This window comes from Carcharodon carcharias, chromosome 7, assembly GCF_017639515.1.
Source record: "Carcharodon carcharias isolate sCarCar2 chromosome 7, sCarCar2.pri, whole genome shotgun sequence".
In the NCBI taxonomy this organism is placed as follows: Eukaryota; Metazoa; Chordata; class Chondrichthyes; order Lamniformes; family Lamnidae; genus Carcharodon; species Carcharodon carcharias.
This window is the reverse complement of record NC_054473.1, coordinates 35577480-35597011: the sequence shown is the minus strand read 5'-3', so window position 1 is coordinate 35597011 and position 19532 is coordinate 35577480. Positions and strand designations below refer to the sequence as shown.

The 19532-nt window shown below is 43.3% G+C and overlaps 1 protein-coding gene across 2 annotated transcripts in view; it reads left to right on the top strand.

The window, feature by feature from the left end:
* Positions 1-19532, top strand: part of LOC121280394 (FYVE, RhoGEF and PH domain-containing protein 3-like) — a 201035-nt gene that overhangs the window by 61545 nt on the left and 119958 nt on the right. For both annotated transcript variants that reach the window (XM_041192347.1, XM_041192345.1), the window contains exons 2-4: positions 12836-13003; positions 16718-16907; positions 18132-18717. In XM_041192347.1, the coding sequence (XP_041048281.1) occupies positions 12836-13003; positions 16718-16907; positions 18132-18717 (944 nt within the window). The remainder of the gene's footprint in view (positions 1-12835; positions 13004-16717; positions 16908-18131; positions 18718-19532) is intronic.

The window sequence follows — 19532 nt, the reverse complement described above, 5'->3', positions numbered from 1 at the left end:
CAAGCACCAAGACGTAGCTTGGCTGGTGGTGAGAAAGGCCCTTCCTGTCAGATCCTTCCTACACGCCAGGCGTCTCACCCCCTTTGCACGTTGCCCTCGAGGTGGCTGTGGTGGGGAAGAGACCGTTGTTCACCTCCTTGTAGATTGTGTCTTTGCGAAGAAGATCTGGAGAGAGATGCAGTGGTTTCTGTCGAGGTTCATCCCGAGCAGTTCTGTGACACAGGACTCTATGGGCTGTTCCCAGGGACACACACCAAGACAAACATCAACTGCAGCTGGAGGATCATCAGCTCGGTGAAAGACGCTCTTTGGTCTGGCCGAAACTTGTTGGTTTTCCAGCGCAAAGAGTTGTCCCCGACTGAGTGTTGCAGACTGCACATTCCAAGGTCCAGGACTACGTGCTGAGGGACACAGTTAAGCTTGGGGCAGCCGCCACAAAGGCGCAATGGGGAAGGGTCGCTGCGTAAGACCTTTCTGCCGTAGTGCACCAAGGGGCTGGGAACTGTGTAGAGCCCCTCGGGATGTACAGCTCAAAATGCATGTCTGCCAATGATTGTAATATTCATTGTTTGTACTGATACACCTTGTGATTCATGTTGGAAAAGTTGAACCTGATTGTTTTTTGTAATGGTGATCTTGAAATGGTTCGAAATGTTTTTGAAGATTTATGAATAAAGTATATTTTTGCAAAAAAAAAGAGCGAGGCTATGTTCTTCGGGAACTGGGCTGACCGATCCTTTGTCCCCTTCACTGTCAGGGCTGACGGCCTGAAGGTGCTGGGGATTTGGTTCGGAGGGACCGGGACATGTGTTAGAAACTGGAAGGAGCGAGTGTCTATGGTGAAAAGGAAACTGGGCATGTGGGAGCGACCCTCCCTCTCCATTGTGGGTAAGAACCTGGTCATCAGGTGTGAGGCACTCTCACTGTTGCTGTACGTGGCACAGGTCTGGCCCATTCCACACTCCTGTGTGGTGGCGATCACCCGAGCCATCTTCCGCTTTATCTGGAGGTCGAAAATGGATCGTGTCCGCAGGGACGCGATGTACAAGCCTCTAGATAAAGGGGGATAAATGTGTCCAACATCACCCTCATACTGATGGCCACCTTTGTGTGTGGCTGCATCAAGTGGTGCATAGACCCTCAGTATGCAAACACCAAGTGTCACTACGTGCTGAGGTTCTACCTGTCCCCGGTGTTGCGAAGGATGGGTCTGGCCACACTGCCGCAGAACGCTCCAAGTAGTTGGACCGTGCTGTACCACTTGTCCCTCGTGGAAAAATTTATGCAGAGAAACACCTTTGACCACAAGTCCATCAGGCAGTGGTCGGCATGTAACATCTTAAAGGCCCTGAGGGAAAAGGAGAGGGTGGATCCTGTGGGAGGGTTCCCCAAGCAGACTGTCAAAGTAATTTGGCAGAATGCTTCATCGCCAGAACTTTCCAACTAGCACCAAGATGTAGCTTGGCTGGTGGTGAGAAAGGCCTTCCCTGTCAGATCCTTCCCACATGCCAGGAGTCTCACCCCCTCGGCACGTTGCCCTCGAGGTGGCTGTGGTGGGGAAGAGACAATTGTTCACCTCCTTGTAGATTGTGCCTTTGCAAAGAAGGTCTGGAGGGAGATGCAGTGGTTTCTGTCGAGGTTCATCCCGAGCAGTTCTGTGACACAGGACTCTGTGCTCTACGGGCTGTTCCCAGGGACACACACTGAGACAAACATCAACTGCAGCTGGAGGATCATCAACTCGGTGAAAGACGCTCTTTGGTCTGCCCGTAACTTGTTGGTTTTCCAGCGCAAAGAGTTGTCCCCGACCGAGTGTTGCAGACTGGCACATTCCAAGGTCCAGGACTATGTGCTGAGGGACGCACTAAAGCTTGGGGCGGCCACCGCAAAGGCACAATGGGGAAGGGTCGCTGTCTAAGACCTTTCTGCCTTAGTGCACCGAGGGGCTGGGAACTGTGTAGAGCCCCTCGGGATGTACAGCTCAAAATGAATGTCTGCCAATGATTGTAATATTCATTGTTTGTACTGATACACCTTGTGATTCATGTTGGAAAAGTTGAACCTGATTTTATTTTTGTGATGGTGATTTTGAAATGTTGTTGAAGATTTATGAATAAAGTATATTTTTGCAAAAAAAAAATTCCTCAAGGAGGTGAACAATGGTCTCTTCCCCACCACAGCCACCTCGAGGGCAATATCTTGGTGCTTGTTGGAAAGTTCTGGTGATAAGGCATTCTGCCAAATGACTTTGACAGTCTGCTCGGGGAACCTTCCGATAGGATCCACCACCTCCTTTTCCCTTACGACGTTACATGCCAACCACTGCCTGATGGACTTGTGGTTAAAGGTGTTTCTCTGCATACATTTATCCATGAGGGACAGGTGGTCTTACTATTTGGAGCATTCCTTGGCAGTGTGGCGAGACTCATCGTTTGCAACACGGGGGACAGGTAGAACCTCAGCACGTAATGACACTTGGTGTTGGCATAGTGAGAGTTTACGCACAGCTTGGTGCAGCCACACACAAAGGTGGCTATCAGACGAGTGCAATGTTGGGCACGTTTTTCCCCCCTTTATCTAGAGGCTTGTACATTGTGTCCCTACGAGCACGATCCATTTTCGACCTCCAGATAAAGTGGAAGATAGCTTGGGTGATCACCACAGCACAGGAGTGTGGAATGGGACAGACCTGAGCCACGTACAGCAACACTGAGAATGCTTCACACCTGATGACCAGGTTCTTACCTGCAATGGAGAGGGAGCGTTGCTCCCACATGCCCAGTTTTCACCAGAGCCACTCATTCCTTCCAGTTTCTAACACGTGCCCCAGTCCCTCCGAATCATATCCCCTTCAGGCCGTCTGACCTGACAGTGAAGGGGACAAAGGATTGGTCAGCCCAGTTCCCAAAGAACATGGCCTCGCTCTTCCCACGATTTACCTTGGCTCCAGAGGCCAGTTCGAACTGGTTGCAGATATGGATCAGTCTACGCACGAACAACAGATCTGAGCAGAAGACGGTGACATCGTCCATGTACAGGGAGGCTTTGATCTGAGTGCCTCCACTGCCTGGGATCGTCACTCCTCTTATGCCCAGATCCTTCCTGATGGACTCAGCAAAGGGTTCTATGCAACACACAAAAAGGACAGGGGAGAGAGGGCAGCCCTGCCTGACTCCAGATTTAATTGGAAAGTTTCTGATTCCCACCCATTGATTGAAACTGCGCTACTGATGTTAGTGTAGAGCAGTTGGATCCAGTTGCGGATCCCATTCCAAAACCCCATTTTGGAGAGCACATCCACCATATAGGTGTGTGATATTCTGTCAAAGGCCTTCTCCTGATCCAGGCTGATGAGGCAGGTATCCACACCCCTGTCCTGTACATACGTAATTGTATCCCTGAGTAGTGCAAGGCTGTCAGAGATCTTTCTGCCGGGTACAGCACGGGTCTGGTCAGGGTGGATCACCAACTCCAGAGCAAACTTGACCTGATTGGCGAAGACCTTGGACAGAATCTTATAGTCCACTGGCCGGTAGCATGTCAGAATCCATGAGGAAAGGCATCATCACCCTCATCTACAAGAGGAAGGGGGAAAGGGAGGAAATTATTAATTGGTGACAATTACAGTTTTTTTAAAAAAAAACTTTATTCATAAAATATCTGGAAGAACATTACTGAACATTTCTAAATCGCCATCACAAAAAATGCAATCAGATTCAACTTTTACACATGGATCACGAGGTGCTTCAATACAATCAATGAATATTACAATCATTTCAATATGGTCATTACAGATAATCAGACAATGGTATTGGAGTTATCAATATACATCATGTTCACTCTGAGGTGCTTCAATACAATTATAATACAATTAGTATTCACTGCATACATTTATTGTGAGCCGTACAGCCTGAGGGGTCTGTAAAGTTCCCAGCTCCTCGGTGCACTGTGGCAGAAAGGTCTTAGACAGCAACCTTCCCCATTGTGCCTTTGCAGCGGCTGCCCCAAGCTTTAGTGCGTCTCTCAGCACTTAGTCCTGGCCCTTGGAACATGTCAGTCTGCAACACTCGGTCGGGGACAACTCTTTGCGTGGAAGACCAACAAATTTTGGGCAGACCAAAGAGGAGCTGATGATCCTCCAGCTGCAGTTGCTGTTTGTCTCGATGTGTGTCCCTGGGAACAGCCCGTAGAGCACAGAGTCCTGTGTCACAGAACTGCCCGGGATGAACCTTGACAGAAACCACTGCAACTCTCTCCAGATCTTCTTTGTAAAGGCACAATCCACAAGGAGGTGAACAACGGTCTCTCCCCTACCACAGCCACCTCAAGGGCAACGTGCAGAGGGGGTAAGACTCCTGGTGCGTAGGAAGAATCTGACAGGAAGGGCCTTTCTCACCACCAGCCAAGCTACATCTTGGTGCTTGTTGGAAAGTTCTGGCGATGAGGCATTCTGCCAAATTACTTTGACAGTCTGCTCGGGGAACCCTCCCACAGGATCCACCCTCTCCTTTTCCCTCAGGACCGCTAAGACGTTATGTGCCGACCACTGCCTGATGGACTTGTGGTCAAAGATGTTTCTCTGCATAAATTTTTCCACGAGGGACAGGTGTTACAGCACAGTCCAGCTACTTGGAGCGTTCTGCGGCAGCGTGGCCAGACCCATCCTTCGCAACACTGGGGACAGGTAGAACCTCAGCACGTAGTGACACTTGATGTTTGCATGCCGAAGGTGTACGCACAGTTTGATGCAGCCACACACAAAGGTGGCCATCAGTATGAGGGCAATGTTGGGCACGGTTTTTCCAACCTTATCTAGAGGCTTGTACGTCACATCCCTGCGGACACGATCCATTTTCGATCTCCAGATAAAGCAAAAGATGGCTCGGGTGATCGCCATCACGCAGGAGTCTGGCCAGACTTGCGCCACGTACAGCAACAGCGAGAGTGCCTCACACCTGATGACCAGGTTCTTACCTGCAATGGAGAGGGAGCGCCGCTCCCACATGCCCATTTTTCTCTGCACCATAGCCACTCGCTCCTTCCAGTTTCTAACGCATGTCCTGGTCCCTCCGAACATGCCCCCAGCACCTTCAGGCCGCCAGCCCTGACAGTGAAGGGGATAAAGGATCAATCAGCCCAGTTCCTAAAGAACATGGCCTCCTTCTTCCCACGATTTACCCTGACTCCCAAGGCCAGTTCGAACTGGTCGCAGATGCGGATCAGTCTGCGCACCGACAGTGGATCTGAGCAGAAGTTGGCGACATCGTCCATGTACAGGGAGGCTTTGATCTGAGTGCCTCCACTGCCTGGGATCGTCACTCCTCATGCCCAGATCCTTCCTGATGGACTCAGCAAAGGGTTCTATGCAACACACAAAAAGGAAAGGGGAGAGAGGGCATGCCTGCCTGACTCTAGATTTAATAGGAAAGCTATCTGATTCCCACCCATTGATTGAGACTGCACCATTGATGTTAGTGTAGAGCACTTGGATCCAGTTGCAGATTCCTCCCTAAACCCTATTTTGGGGAGCACATCCACCATGTAGGTGTGTGATATTCTGTCAATATTTTTTGGAAAATATAATTTATTCATAAAAATATCTGGAAGAACATTTCAAAACATTTCAAAATCACCATCACAAAAGTACAATCAGATTCAACTTTTACATCATGTATCACGAGGTACATCAATACAATCAATGAATATTACAATCATTTCAATATGGTCAATGCAGACAATCAGACAATGGTATTGGAGTTATCAACATACATCATGTTGCACTCTGAGGTGCTTCAATACAATTATAATATAATTAGTATTCACTGATAACATTCATTTTGAGCTGTACAGCCTGAGGGGCTCTCAACAGTTCCCAGCCCCTCGGTGCACTGTGGCAGAAAGGTCTTAGACAGCGACCCTTCCCCATTGCACCTTTGCGGCGGCTGCCCCAAGCTTTAGTGCATCCCTCAGCACATAGTCCTGGACTTTGGAATGTGCCGGTCTGCAACACTCGGTCGGGGACAACTCTTTGCGCTGGAAGACCAACAAGTTTCAGGCAGACCAAAGAGTGTCTTTCACCAAGTTGATGATCCTCCAGCTGCAGTTGATGTTTGTCTCGGTGTGTGTCCCTGGGAACAGCCCATAGAGCAGAGAGTCCTGTGTCGCAGAACTGCTCGGGATGAACCTCGACAGAAACCACTGCAACTCTCTCCAGACCTTCTTTGCAAAGGCACAATCTACAAGGAGGTGAACAACAGTCTCTTCCCCACCACAGCCACCTCGAGGGCAACATGCAGAGGGGGTGAGACTCCTGGCGTGTAAGAAGGATCTTACAGGGAGGGCCTTTCTCACCACAAGCCAAGCTACGTCTTGGTGCTTGTTGGAAAGTTCTGGCGATGAGGCATTCTGCCAAATGACTTTGACAGTCTGCTCGGGGAACCCTCCCACAGGATCCACCCTCTCCTTTTCCCGCAGGGCCTCTAAGATGTTATGTGCTGACCACTGCCTGATGGACTTGTGGTCAAAGGTGTTTCTCTGCATAAATTTTTCCACCAGGGACAGATGGTACAGCATGGTCCAACTACTTGGAGCGTTCCACGGCAGCGTGGCCAGACCCATCCTTCGCAACACTGGGGACAGGTAGAACCTCAGCATGTAGTGACACTTGGTGTTTGCGTACTGAGGGTCTACGCACCGCTTGATGCAGCCACACACAAAGGTGGCCATCAGTATGAGGGCGATGTTGGACACGTTTTTTTCTCCCTTTATCTAGAGGCTTGTACATCCTGTCCATCCAGACACGAGCCATTTTCAACCCCAGATAAAGCGGAAGATGGTTTGGGTGATCGCCATCGCGCAGGAGTGTGCAATGGGCCAGACCTGTGCCACGTACAGCAACAGCGAGAGTGTCTCACACCTGATGACCAGGTTCTTACCCGCAATGAAGAGGGACCGTCGCTCCCACATGCCCAGTTTCCTTTTCACCATAGACACTCGCTCCTTCCAGTTTCTAACGCATGCCCTGGTCCCTCCGAACCAAATCCCCAGCACCTTCAGGCCGTCAGCCCTGACTGTGAAGGGGACAAAGGATTGGTCAGCCCAGTTCCCAAAGAACATGGCCTCGCTCTGCCCACGATTTACCTTGGCTCCCGAGGCCAGTTCGAACTGGTCACAGATATGGATCATTCTGCGCACCGACATCGGATCCGAGCAGAAGATGGCGACATCGTCCATGTACAGGGAGGCTTTGATCTGAGTGCCTCCACTGCCTGGGATCGTCACTCCTCTTATGCCCGGATCCTTCCTGATGGACTCAGCAAAGAGTTCTATGCAACACACGAAAAGAACAGGCAAGATAGGTCAGGCCTGCCTGACTCCAGATTTAATCGGAAAGCTATCTGATTCCCACCCATTGATTGAGACTGCGCTATTGATGTTAGTGTAGAGCAGTTGGATCCAATTGCAAATTCCCTCCCCAGACCCCATTTTGGAGAGCACATCCACCATGTAGGTGTGTGATATTCTGTCAAAGACCTCACTAGAAGACTAGACTAGTCTCCAGTTGAAATAACACATCCTTTGTAAAGCTAATCAAGCTCCTGCTGCACCCACATTAGAGTGACCCTGTCCCTTGTGAATGCAAATAGGGTTCCCATTCGCAGCAATTATCTCTCTGTAACACTAAACATGTCTCTACTTTACATACATTATCATGGTCATGTCTCTTTGTGTAGCTAAACTGCTCAAATCTCCTCTCTGGTCTTGAGCAGATTCTGAATTAAGCTTGAATTAAATATGTTTTTAACCCTTTGAGTGCCTCAGCTTTGTGTCACCCTTACACTAAACTCCCAACTTGCTGTGTACCTATATAGCCTTCCACATATCTGTCTAGTTGTCTAATTCCTTTCTGTACATAGGCACCCGTACATTATGCTTTGGATAGCATAAAAATCAAGAGTCATTTATCCCCCCTGAAATGATCTCCTTTTCCATCACCCTTTCCTGCTTCAAGACCTTTCTCCAAACCCAGTCCTTTTTTCAACTGAACTTTTGGTCACCTCCCTAAAATCGCCTTTTACGGCTCATTTTTAAAACTTGTGCTTCAGTCAAGTGCCCCTCACAATGGTTTTCTATTTTAAGGTGCTGCCTAAATGTAAGTTGATACGAGTGCATTATGCATAGAGTAGAGTAAACCTGCTTTACTGCTGTAAGTTTGAATTGTTTTTGCAAGTTGCTGGGTGTTGTGTTGGAAGTTTTTTATTTGCTTTTACATGTGTTTGAAGCAGGAAGCTGTATTAACCGCATTCAAGTTAGATGTGTTATTTAAGTGATTTATGAGCGCTTTGTTTGATTTTGTGCTTTAGATCTTTCATTTTTTTCAGAAGTGAGACAGTTGCATCTTCCCTATAAAAATTTGTATTGCAGAGTTGGGTTACTTTTGGATCACCTTTCCTGCTCAAGCTACAAAATCCATTTTAAATTGGCAATTTAAATCTCATATATAAAAACAAAAATCATTTAGGTTGATCCTGTAAGTCCTCTTTGAAAAATTACTTTTAATCAATCTCTCAGACCAGGGTACTATTTCCAAGAATTTTGAAAAGCTTTATAGAATTACTTGAAAGATATTATTGTTGCAAATCGGCTGTGAAAATCATTGTTTATTTTTGGGCTAAGGTTTGATGAGTTTCCAAGATGTTTTTCTGAGAAAGGAAAAGTACCACTACCTGCTATTTTCAGCCTCTATGCAAAGTATATTCGGTTGTTATCTGCCCCCTTCATTAGTCACAGAACCGCTTATAAATTTGGAGACGAGGACCCATGTTTCACAGGGCCCTTGTGTTTTACGGGCCTGCCTATAATATGTCTGACCTGTCATCGGTTAGCGTTCTGGTCAGTCTATATGTTCCATGCGAGCAAGTTGCAGCAACAGCTTTCAGATAATTCTAACTGTACTAAAAATAGTGTATTTGACTTATTGCAAAATGGTCACAGCACAAGTTTTAGTTGACAGTCAAATGCAAGCAGTACAAAAAATACAACACAGCCTGATGTTAATTTAGTGCAGAGACACCCTGAGCAGGGTGTTAACTACTAACTTTGCAAAGCTATGTTTTAAATTCAAGCAATAATCTGGATAATCTGGGCAGTTTAGAACAACATCTAATTTATTGTTTGGGTTCAGACAACTTCTGAGATCACTGTGTTAGCATCTATTTAATTGCCAATGTGTCAAGTTTGTGCTAGTGTGCAAATAATTGCTATCTGTGTTTCTGCGCACAGAAATCTATGTAAGCTGGGTAGCTCAAATTGTCATTTTTACATGTGGTTTAAACTATATAATGTATTGATAAAAGAGGCACTCTTTTTTGGCATTCAGTCATTGAAGTATATGCAAATCAGATTAATTTATCAGTGTTAGTAAAAAGTCTAATATATGTCAGCTTGATTGGCAACCTTTTCATAATTGGCCTTTTTTTGGGAAAGAACGCAAAAGTGCAAATGATAACACAAAAAGGAGAAATGCTGGAAGGGCATAGCTGGTCAGTCAGTATCTATAAGGGAAAAAAAAGTTGTAAATTAACGGTATGCATGTTCCATCAGACATTGGGTGGAAAGGTACGCAACTGATGAGTCTAAACTTTGTTTTTATCTGCATTGTTCTCCTGACCTGCTATGTATGATATTCCTTGGATAATATTCAGCGAAGCCAACAGGTCCACAATGGGTTTCAAAACTTCCCTCACTAAGAAACTAGAAAAATACCTGAACAAAGGCTAAAATAGACTTTAAAAAGAAAATTAGTGGTAGGCTTATTACTTCTGAACAAATATGATTTTTACTGGTGCTACAAAGTACCTGAGGTAAAAGATCTTAAAGGAATGCACGTTCATTGTTTTTATAAATATTTAAAATTCCATATTAACGCAAGTATAAAAACTTCTGCCCACCCTGACCATGTTCTTGCAGGCATCAAAAATCAATGGTTGGTTTATGGTGATTATGATTTAGGTATGCCATGCAATAAAAAAATCCCTGATCCTTGAGACTTGAATGTAGGACAGTTGATCAGTAAGTTTGCGGATGACACGAAAATTGGTGGGGTGGTAAATAGAGATGAGGATAGCCTTAGATTACAGGAGGATATATATATATATATAGGATCAGTGGCAAATGGAATTTAATCCGGATAAGTGTGAGGTGATGAACTTGGGCAGTTCAAACAAGGAATGGAAATATATTAAGCTGGCGGGACAGGTAGATAAGGTGGTTAAGAAGGCAAATGGGATACTTGCCTTTATTAGCCAAGGCATAGAATATAAGAGCAGGGAGGTTATGCTGGAACTGTATAAAATACTGGTTAGGCCACAGCTGGAGTATTGCGTGCAGTTCTGGAATCCACATTATAGGAAGGATGTAATTGCACTAGAGAGAGTGCAGAGGAGATTTACCAGGACGGTCCCTGGGCTGGAGAGTTTTAGTTATGAGGAGAGATTAGATAGACGGGGGTTATTTTCCCTGGAGCAGAGGAGATTGAGGGGGGACATTATTGAGGTGTATAAAATTATTAGGGGCATAGGTAGGGTAGAGAGGAAGGAACTTTTCACCTTGGTGGAGGGATCAATAACCAGGGGGGCATAGATTTAAGGTAAAGGGCAGTAGGTTTAGAGGGGATGTGAAGAATTTTTTCACCCAGAGGGTGGTGGGAATCTGGAACTCACCACCTGAAAGGGTGGTAGAGGCAGAAACCCTCATAACATTTAAGAAGCATTTGGATGTGCACTTGCGATGCCATGGCATGGCATACAAGGCTATGGGCCTAGTGCTGGAAAATGGGATTAGAATAGTTAGGTACTTGTTTGACTGGAGCAAACTTGATGGGCAGAGGGGCCTTTTTCTGTGCTGTAGACCTTTATGACTATGATTCTTAATCAACATCTCACCTCAGTATTTCCATAACAATTGACTTAAATTATATTTTACCAGTGCCACTTGGGCTTTGTGCAGATGTAGAGGCAGATAGACAGTAGCTTTGTGCATGTACTATATAAATTATGTAGATGTTTACACTGTCAGCATAGAGATTGACAGAAGTTGTCTGAAGAATTTGGACTGTAAACATGTAAATGTGTGTGTATGTATACATAAAATGTAGAGAGAGAGAGCTTGAATTTGGGGAGGTGTCTGGTTCTGCTATTTTGCACCATTGTTTTGCATGATTTGAAAAATTCCTAATGGAAGATTAAGAGGAGATTTGATGGTGCTTTTCAAAATCATGAGGAGCCTGGACAGGGTAGATCAGGAGAAATGGTTCAGGTTGGCAGAAGAATTAAGAACCAGAGGAATGGTTTAAGGTGATTGGCAAAGAAGCATCAGCAACACAAGGGAAAGCTTTTTTATGCAGTGTGTGGCTAGGATCTTGAATGCACTGCCTAAGAATGTGGTGGAGAAACATTCACTCAAGGCCTTGAAAAGTGAATTGGATAATTATCTGTAGAGAGAAAATTTGCTAGGCCATGGGGGAAAAGTGGGTAGTGGAGCTAGGTGAGGTGCTCTATCAGAAAACAGCTACAGACATGATGGGCCAAATGACTTCCTTCTGTACTGTAACCATTCCGTGACTCTTCTATGTTTCTCTGAATGGTTCTTTCTGCTTTTGGAGGGATCATGTCCCTCCAGTTCTGCCTCCTTTGTCCCAAATACAAAGTACACCTGCATTGTTCCGATGCATTTATTTTCTTTTGACGGACATGGGGAATCATACTACAAAAGCAAAATACTGCAGTTCCTGGAAGTCTGAAACAAAAATAGAAAATGCTAGAAAATACTCAGCAGGTCAGGCAGCATCTGTGGAGAGTGGAACAGGATTAATGTTACAGGTAAGGATCATATGCTGGCTTCTTACCAGCATCAGCAATCAATTGAAGTTGAGCAAGAGCGGCCAATGCAATATTGGATTTTACTGGTGATACCTACTGTTCCACCAATATTCTTGGCCTCCTGCAGCACAGGTGCACAGCGTTTGCTGTAACTGGCAATGTCGCTGTATTTTCTGGTGGAATCAGCCATTAGGAGTTTCACGTCCAGATATGGAGCTCTGTTTAAAGTGCGGTCAACCACATTAGATGAACATTATTATATGCTGAAATTGCATAAAATTTTAAACGCAAACTTAATTAAATTGAAGCTTTAAAACTTTCCCATCGGGTATGACACAACCAATTAACTATGTTAAAACAGTTTCATTCTGAGGAGGTTTTAGGCCTTGGGATGTTATCAGCCTAAAGGAGAAAATGCATACAGGCTGAAGGTTCATATTGGATCGTGGAAGAAGGCATAATTTGTCACGTGAGAACCATGGAATAATCCACATTTTTGTGTTTATTCTTCCTAAATTATCTGCTCCACTCATAAACTCTTCACCGCTGCCAGGTCTCTGCTATGCTCTCCTATAGCAGTTACTTTGTACGTGAGAATAAAGGGGATGACTTTCCCTGCCTTTTGATTATCTTCCTCTTGTCAGGAAGTACACAACTTGCAACCCAAGCCTTTCAACAAGATAGCTGCCTGCTGGGATACTATAGACAGGTCTCTAGACTATCCTTCTGTAATATAACCCCTGTTGCAGCCATCATTAGCTTGAGAAGAGGTTTTTTAGTTCACTTTTTATAGCAATTATTCAATTCTTTTTGGAAATTTCAAATATATTTCAAATAAAATATTAAAGTAGAATGCTAAAATAGTGTGGTCAATTCCTAGTAAAATAAAATTTTTAGCATTGTTAATATATGAAAATAATTTTGTCGTGAAATAGAATGTGTTTTCTCTGTTCCAGGTTACTCCAGAACACCATTGCGTATCAGAAGCAATTCTGAGTCCAACTCAACCTTGGAGTTAAGAGGGCACCTTCAGCACCTCAGTTCTGTACCATGCATTCAGCAAACAGGAAGAAAGCTAACCAACAAATCATCAGTCAGGAAAGTCACTGCCCAAAAACCTCAAGGCAAGTTCCAAGTGTGAAACACTGAAATTGCATTAAGCAGAAAAATAGCTTTCAATCTTATGGCAAACAACCTGATCCAATGAAGGTAAAACCAGATGAATTGGATTAGCAGTTGTGGCTGCAGGATTATGAAAATAAAATTTTAAAAATTCAGTGGGCAGAAACAAATAAAATATCTACCAATAAGTGTTCGTTAAAAATATTAAAGTGTATTTCATTTTAGAAGTAAAATTTAAACTGTGGAATACGTGATTGTTTTGGTTTAAATGTGTTGGGGATTTGGTTATGATGTTCCAATTAGAAATCAACAATGATGTGAATGTAATGAAGTTCCATTTTTAACTTATTTTGCTACCTGATTAACAGTATAGCTGGGTGCGAAATGACAATTTACTGTCATTCTTTCCATCCTCTGAGAACCTTTTCTTCTATTCCCCACCCCCCGCCCTGTCCTAGCTGCCCTTTAACATGATTAGCAGCAGTCTGTCCTGGTGCCTCCTCTGTTCAGCTGTAAATGCAAACCTGCAAAAAGGCGTGCCAGGTTTTAACCAACTTCCTGAGTGCATTTGTTTCACTAGAGTTTTGTGTTCCATTTGCAAATAGGCTGCTGCTTGTTACTGGTCTGCACGTGTGTCAAGATTTATGTTACTTCTATAACTTTGTCTCATGCCTTTTCACCAGCCACATTTTATTTAAGCAGCATATCAACCTCCAGCTTCTTTTTGAACATGGGGATGAATAGATTGCCCAGGGTCATGCTGCTTGTTGTTGGGTTTGAGAGGATCCAAAACTATTCCAATGAGAAAGTCACTCTATCTTCAGGTCTTGCAGAAGGAGAGCTATGACCTCAGAGTGCATTTCCACCTTAGCCACACTACTTAAACCCATCCTTACACTGCCACTGGTGTGTATACAGCCAGAAGAAAGGCTCGCCAGACAACTGCAGTAAATGCTGGGTGAGGAGTGGGTGGGGCAGTGGCGGATGGTGGCAGTGGTGAGATGAAGTGTGGACGCCAAAGGTGCTGCTTGTGGGGACAGTCAGGTGGTACAGTCAGTTGGGGAGGTGTGGTGTGATGCTGGGGAGTTTGTATAGCTGGATGGGCATGGGGACTGGTGATGCTCATTTTGGTAGTTAAAATGTTCATTGATGAATCATGGAGTTTGATATTATTTATAATGAGGGGTTGTGGTTGATAGTACTGTGGAGTAGGATTGATGTGCTGTGGGGGAGCATAGTAATGGTGCTCATGTGGGGGAAGGATAATCATTTAGCGTCTGATTATGGCATCCTTTGGGAACTTGCATGTAGATGTCTTAAGACTTGTTCAGCTTCAATCATCTGGCCAATCACTAGGTAAGGAGGGATCCAAAGGGGTTCTATTTCACAACCTGATAAAGGAGACACTCTGTGATAGTTGTATCACAATCCTCCTCCAATGCCTCTCCATCATTATCCAGCTGGGTGAGACTGCATTTGCTTTGTTCCATTCTTATCTATTGAATTTTAGTCAAGAGAGTCAACTGCAATGGCTTCTGTTCTTGCTCGCGCACTGTTACCTCTGGTGTTCTCTAAGGATCTGCCCTTGTTCTCCTCATGTTTCTCCTCTATGCGCTGCTTCTCAGTGACATCATCCAAAAACACAGCAGCAGTTTTTAAGTGTGCAATGATTGTTCTACCTCTCCACAGCCTCTCTCAACTCATCCATTGTCTCTATGTTATTTGACTGCTTGTCTGACATCCAGTACTGGATGAGTAGAAATTTCTTCGGTTAAATGCTGGGAAGACTGAAGCCATTGCCTTTGGTCCCCACTACAAATACCAGTGCCTTACCACTGACTCCATCTCTCTCCCTGGAACTGCCTAAGGCTGAACCGACCGTTCACAACCTTGGTGTCATATTTGACTGAGATGAGCGCCCGACCACAAAAAGGCACCTCCGTAACGTTGCCCAACTCTGCTCCTGTATTGGGTCTTCTGCTGATGAAACCCTCATGCCCTTATTACCTTGAAATATGATTATTCCCATGCACTCCTGACTGGCCTCCCACATTCTACCCCCGTAAGAAGTTATTGAAAACTCTACCCATGCCCAAACTTGCACCAAGTCCTGTATACCCTTCACACCACCTCTGTACTCACTGAGCTATATTGGCTTCTGGTTAAGCAAAGTTCTAAACCTTTTTTCAAATTTCTCCATGGCCTTTCCTCTCCCCATCTCTGTATCCTCTTCTAGTCCTACAACTCTCAGATTTTTGCATTCCTCCAAATCTGTTCTCTTGTGCATTCCCAATTTGAATTGCTGCAGGATTAGAGGGCATGCTTTTAGCTGCAGCTGAAAAATTAGTAAAATTGGAAAATGATTGGTCCTAGTAAAACCTGACTGAATTGAAATGGAACTCCTGTAGCACTGATACCAGCAGTCCTGGTTTTTGACTATTATCAACTGGTATGAACTGGCTTTTCCTTCCCTAAACCTCTCCACCTCTCTACCCATCTCTGCTCCTTTAAGATGTTCCTTTAAAACCTACCCCTCGACTCAGTTTTTAGTCATCTATCCGAATGTCTTTTCCTCTTAGTTCTAACCTGTGCACTCTTTCTCATTCCCCATTTCCCCTCTCCTCCCACCACAATCGTGTCATTTTAAATCTTAAACTGGCTTATTTGTTGATCAAAATTGTATATCTGGTTTGCAAGATGTGATTTTTAAATAGAATAAGTAAAAATATTAATTGAAATTATTTGTTTGGATAGAGGAGTTACAAAACAGTACAATTTTTAAAGTAGTATCATTAAGTTCCCTTCATAATACCAGCTAATGTGGTTTGTGATCCATTCCAAATAGGTTTATAAACTTTGCATGGTGCTGTGGTAAGGTACAATTGCCTTCATCTTATCACAGCCCAATTTTAATACTGCCTCAAATTGTAAAAGTGTTGCTATGGTTACTGCTTACGTATAACTGTTCAGACTGGTTCATATGCAAATATATATAAGCAACATAAAATAGCAAAATACTTAAACTGGTGTTTTGCTTTTTTGTCATTCTTGCAGATGATCCAGTATTTCACTGGACGTATTGAATATAATTGTTAATTTTGAATTCAGTGTAATATTTCTGAAAGAATCCATCAGAACCAGAAAGAGGAAGGAAGCTGTGGAAGAGCTGAACATACCCACACAAATACATGTGCAAAGTACACTAGTTGCTATATAGCAAAATTAGGAACAGTGCAACAACAATCAAACCACTGTGTAATAATCTATTAATGCAAAAGAAAATAATTGACATATTTATGGCAGCAGAAGAAAATAAAGTAAATTTTTTGACTGGCTGCCTTTTTTGTTTTGGGTACTGCACTACCTTTACTTATGGTTACAAAACCACACTTTTTTTATCGTTTTCAGTACTTCCTGTTATAGCAACAAGGAAGCACAAAGTCCAACTTTCAATCGTTGAACGTTGTGCGGTATGTTTCTGAATGACAGGTTAAAAATGGAGTATTGTAAAGGAATGTTTCACCAAACGTACAGTTAGAATCTTATAGGTTGCTTTCAGGGTACGTTATGGCACCTTACAGCATAAAGTAGAAACCCGAAGTGTGATAAATGAAAACTTGTTGCTGGTCTGCTCGCGACAAGAAGTGATTTATGAAGACACGAGCTGAATTGTAAAGAAGAACTTCATTAAGTAATTGTCCATGATTTTATATTAGTACCTCCTAAGCCTGTCCATCTTCAAACCTTGTGCTACGAAGAACCATTTCAGCTGATTCCTCCAGCTCCATCGAGGCCTCTGCCAGCTGACCCTAAGCTAACCAAGAGCTCCTATTCAAAGGCTGAGAGCAAAGAAACACCAGGGTTGTCTTGTGTCTCCTCACTTATTGAGAAATTTGAAAGCGTCAGGTAAGCCATTCTGTCTACCTACTTGCTGAGTTTTCAAAATGTTATTGATCCATCTTCGACAGTGTGTGTCAGAACCTGTACCTTGTTGGAGTAGGCGAGATCAAAGAGGGTGGGACCATAGCTTGCACCACCACAACTTTGTTGTCTAAGCACTTAGTGAAATATTTAACTTACATCCTGTAATCCAATTAAACTTATGTTGGAAAGGATTTTCTGAAGGCTGAAATGGCAGCATTTATAAATTTGTTGCCTGCTTCATTGAATCATGGGCAGTCTCCAAGTAATTTCCTAAAATATTGACTTTAAATTTGTAATAAAAAATAAAATTTGTCCTCACGTTCACAAACCAAATAGTGAAGCTGCATTATTGTGTAAGGAAAGCATTTTTCCAATTTGTGCGGCTTTTATCTACGTGCACCGGGCTAATTTTGAGTTTTTCCAGTACCATTGCCCTCTATTCTATACAGCTATATAAACCAGTGAGTCTTTGGAATGATTCTGCAAGATAATGTCATTGGGCCTCAAGTATTAGTTTTATTTTCTTATGTCAGGTGCAGCCAGTTATTTCCCATTATTGAACAAACATTTGCATTTCTCAGGCAAAACCAATCCAGTAAGTAGAACCCTGATTTGATACTTAATTTTTATTTGAACCGGTTACTGGCAAATGAAACAATCAGATTTTGTTGTTTAGTTCAAATGGCTGCATCCAGCTTCTGTTTCCTGAAATGGGGTATGTAGAAATTAGAAATGAACTGCCCAGGGTTTTATGCTTTCTCTAAATCCATGGATAATACTAATGTTAGTAGTGTCATTAGAAGTTTGCTGTTAGCCTGATTATACCGATAATGTTAAACGTTACCACTTACTTGATAGAAAAGCTGTTTTTTTTCCTACTTTTTCAATTTTTGTAAGTCATGATTGTAGGCAGATTTGATGTATATATTCTTAAAAAGCAAACTTAGAGTTAATAGAAATATAAATGGACACAGACATGATGGGCCAAATGGCAGCCTCCTGTAAAGTAAATCTTTCGATGTTTCTAAAAAAATCTTTCTATAACAGAAAATCTCCCCACAGACGTTGCCTGGCCTGAGTATTTCCAGCATTTTCTGTTCATACTACACATGTTGGAAATCTGAAATATTTTTGCCTTTGTATTAGATTTAATGGAATCTGTTTAAATTGCTTGCATCTATGTGAAATGTCAATGTGTTACTGCAGGCTACTAAGTCCAGAGATCACTAAAAGAAATCAGCTGATTCTATCCCTTAAAATGGAACAATCGCAGGATTCCTCCGAGTGTGCAGCATCTGACAGTGAATTGGAGCCAGCAGGCTCAGCAGAGGGTACAACAGAAAAAACTGATTTGAATGAACATGAAATCAGCATGGAAGTGATGGAACATTCAAATGAGGACAGTGTTACAATGACAGAAAGTGATGTAAAGGACAATGACCCTACGAGCATAACCAGGACTCAAGAGGCAAGTGCTGCAGCTGAAATTGGTGGGTCTACTCTAGAGCAAAATGGGAATGGTAAAATACCCAACAGGGACAGTGGGATTGATAGTCCCTCGTGTAGTGGGGAATGTGAAGTTTTTCCCAATGAAGAAGGCATGGAGGAGAAAAAGAATGCCAGTTCTATAGACAAGGAAACTGACACGGAGATCAAACCTGATGATGCTTCTGAAATACAACAAATAAGAGATTCCACCCAGGAGGAAGATGATAGTGATATGGATGAGGGTAGCAGTGAAGAAAATGAAGCAGCTGAAGTGTCTAAGATTGAACAGTCAGAAACAATCAAGGTAAGGTGTTACTTACAGAGATTTTATCAAATGTGGGTACAGAAAGCAGCTGAACACATCACACCAAATAGTTTGTTTCTCATGGGCAATACAGTTTGGAGCGTAATATTTGAACATGTTTTCTTTCATGAAATCTCGATCTTCAGTCAGAATAAAGTAATGAGAGAAACACCATTTGTTATCAATTAGCATTGTATAATGGTGAAAGAAAAGGAAATAATACAGCAAATTTTGAGTAACTTCCTGGCGCTGGCGACTTAAATATTCCTGAAGTATTTGCTTTCTGTTTACAAACACAACTGTTAACTCAGCAGTGGGTTAGAACACACACAGGGTCCGGAAAATGCCGGTGGAGCGAGAAAATGTAGCCTCATCAATCAGCTTTTCCTCCGTTCCCTTCCTCAATTTTCTTCTTTTTAAATTTCTCCTATTTTGAGCAACAAGTGCTACAGAGGCTGTACATTCTAGGGACATAACACAATTGATCCTGATGCTGGGAGTATGACATACTCCATTCAACAACAACACAATTCACCAATCTACGGAGATGCAAAGGTGGCATTATCATGACCAACTAACAAACTCAATGGCTGAAAGACAAAACAAACTTCAATGGTGACGCAGCTATAGCTCATGAGTGGTTACGACTAATGTTAAATGAAAAATGTAAGCCTTAACTTACGGCAAGAAATAGTGACAAGGACAAGGAATGGGAATATTGTCAAAACCAATGGAGAGATCAAAAAATAATGAGGATTGAGGGTCTATGATAAATCTTGTAGATTGTGTCATGGCTAATTGCTGAGTTTTTCCCT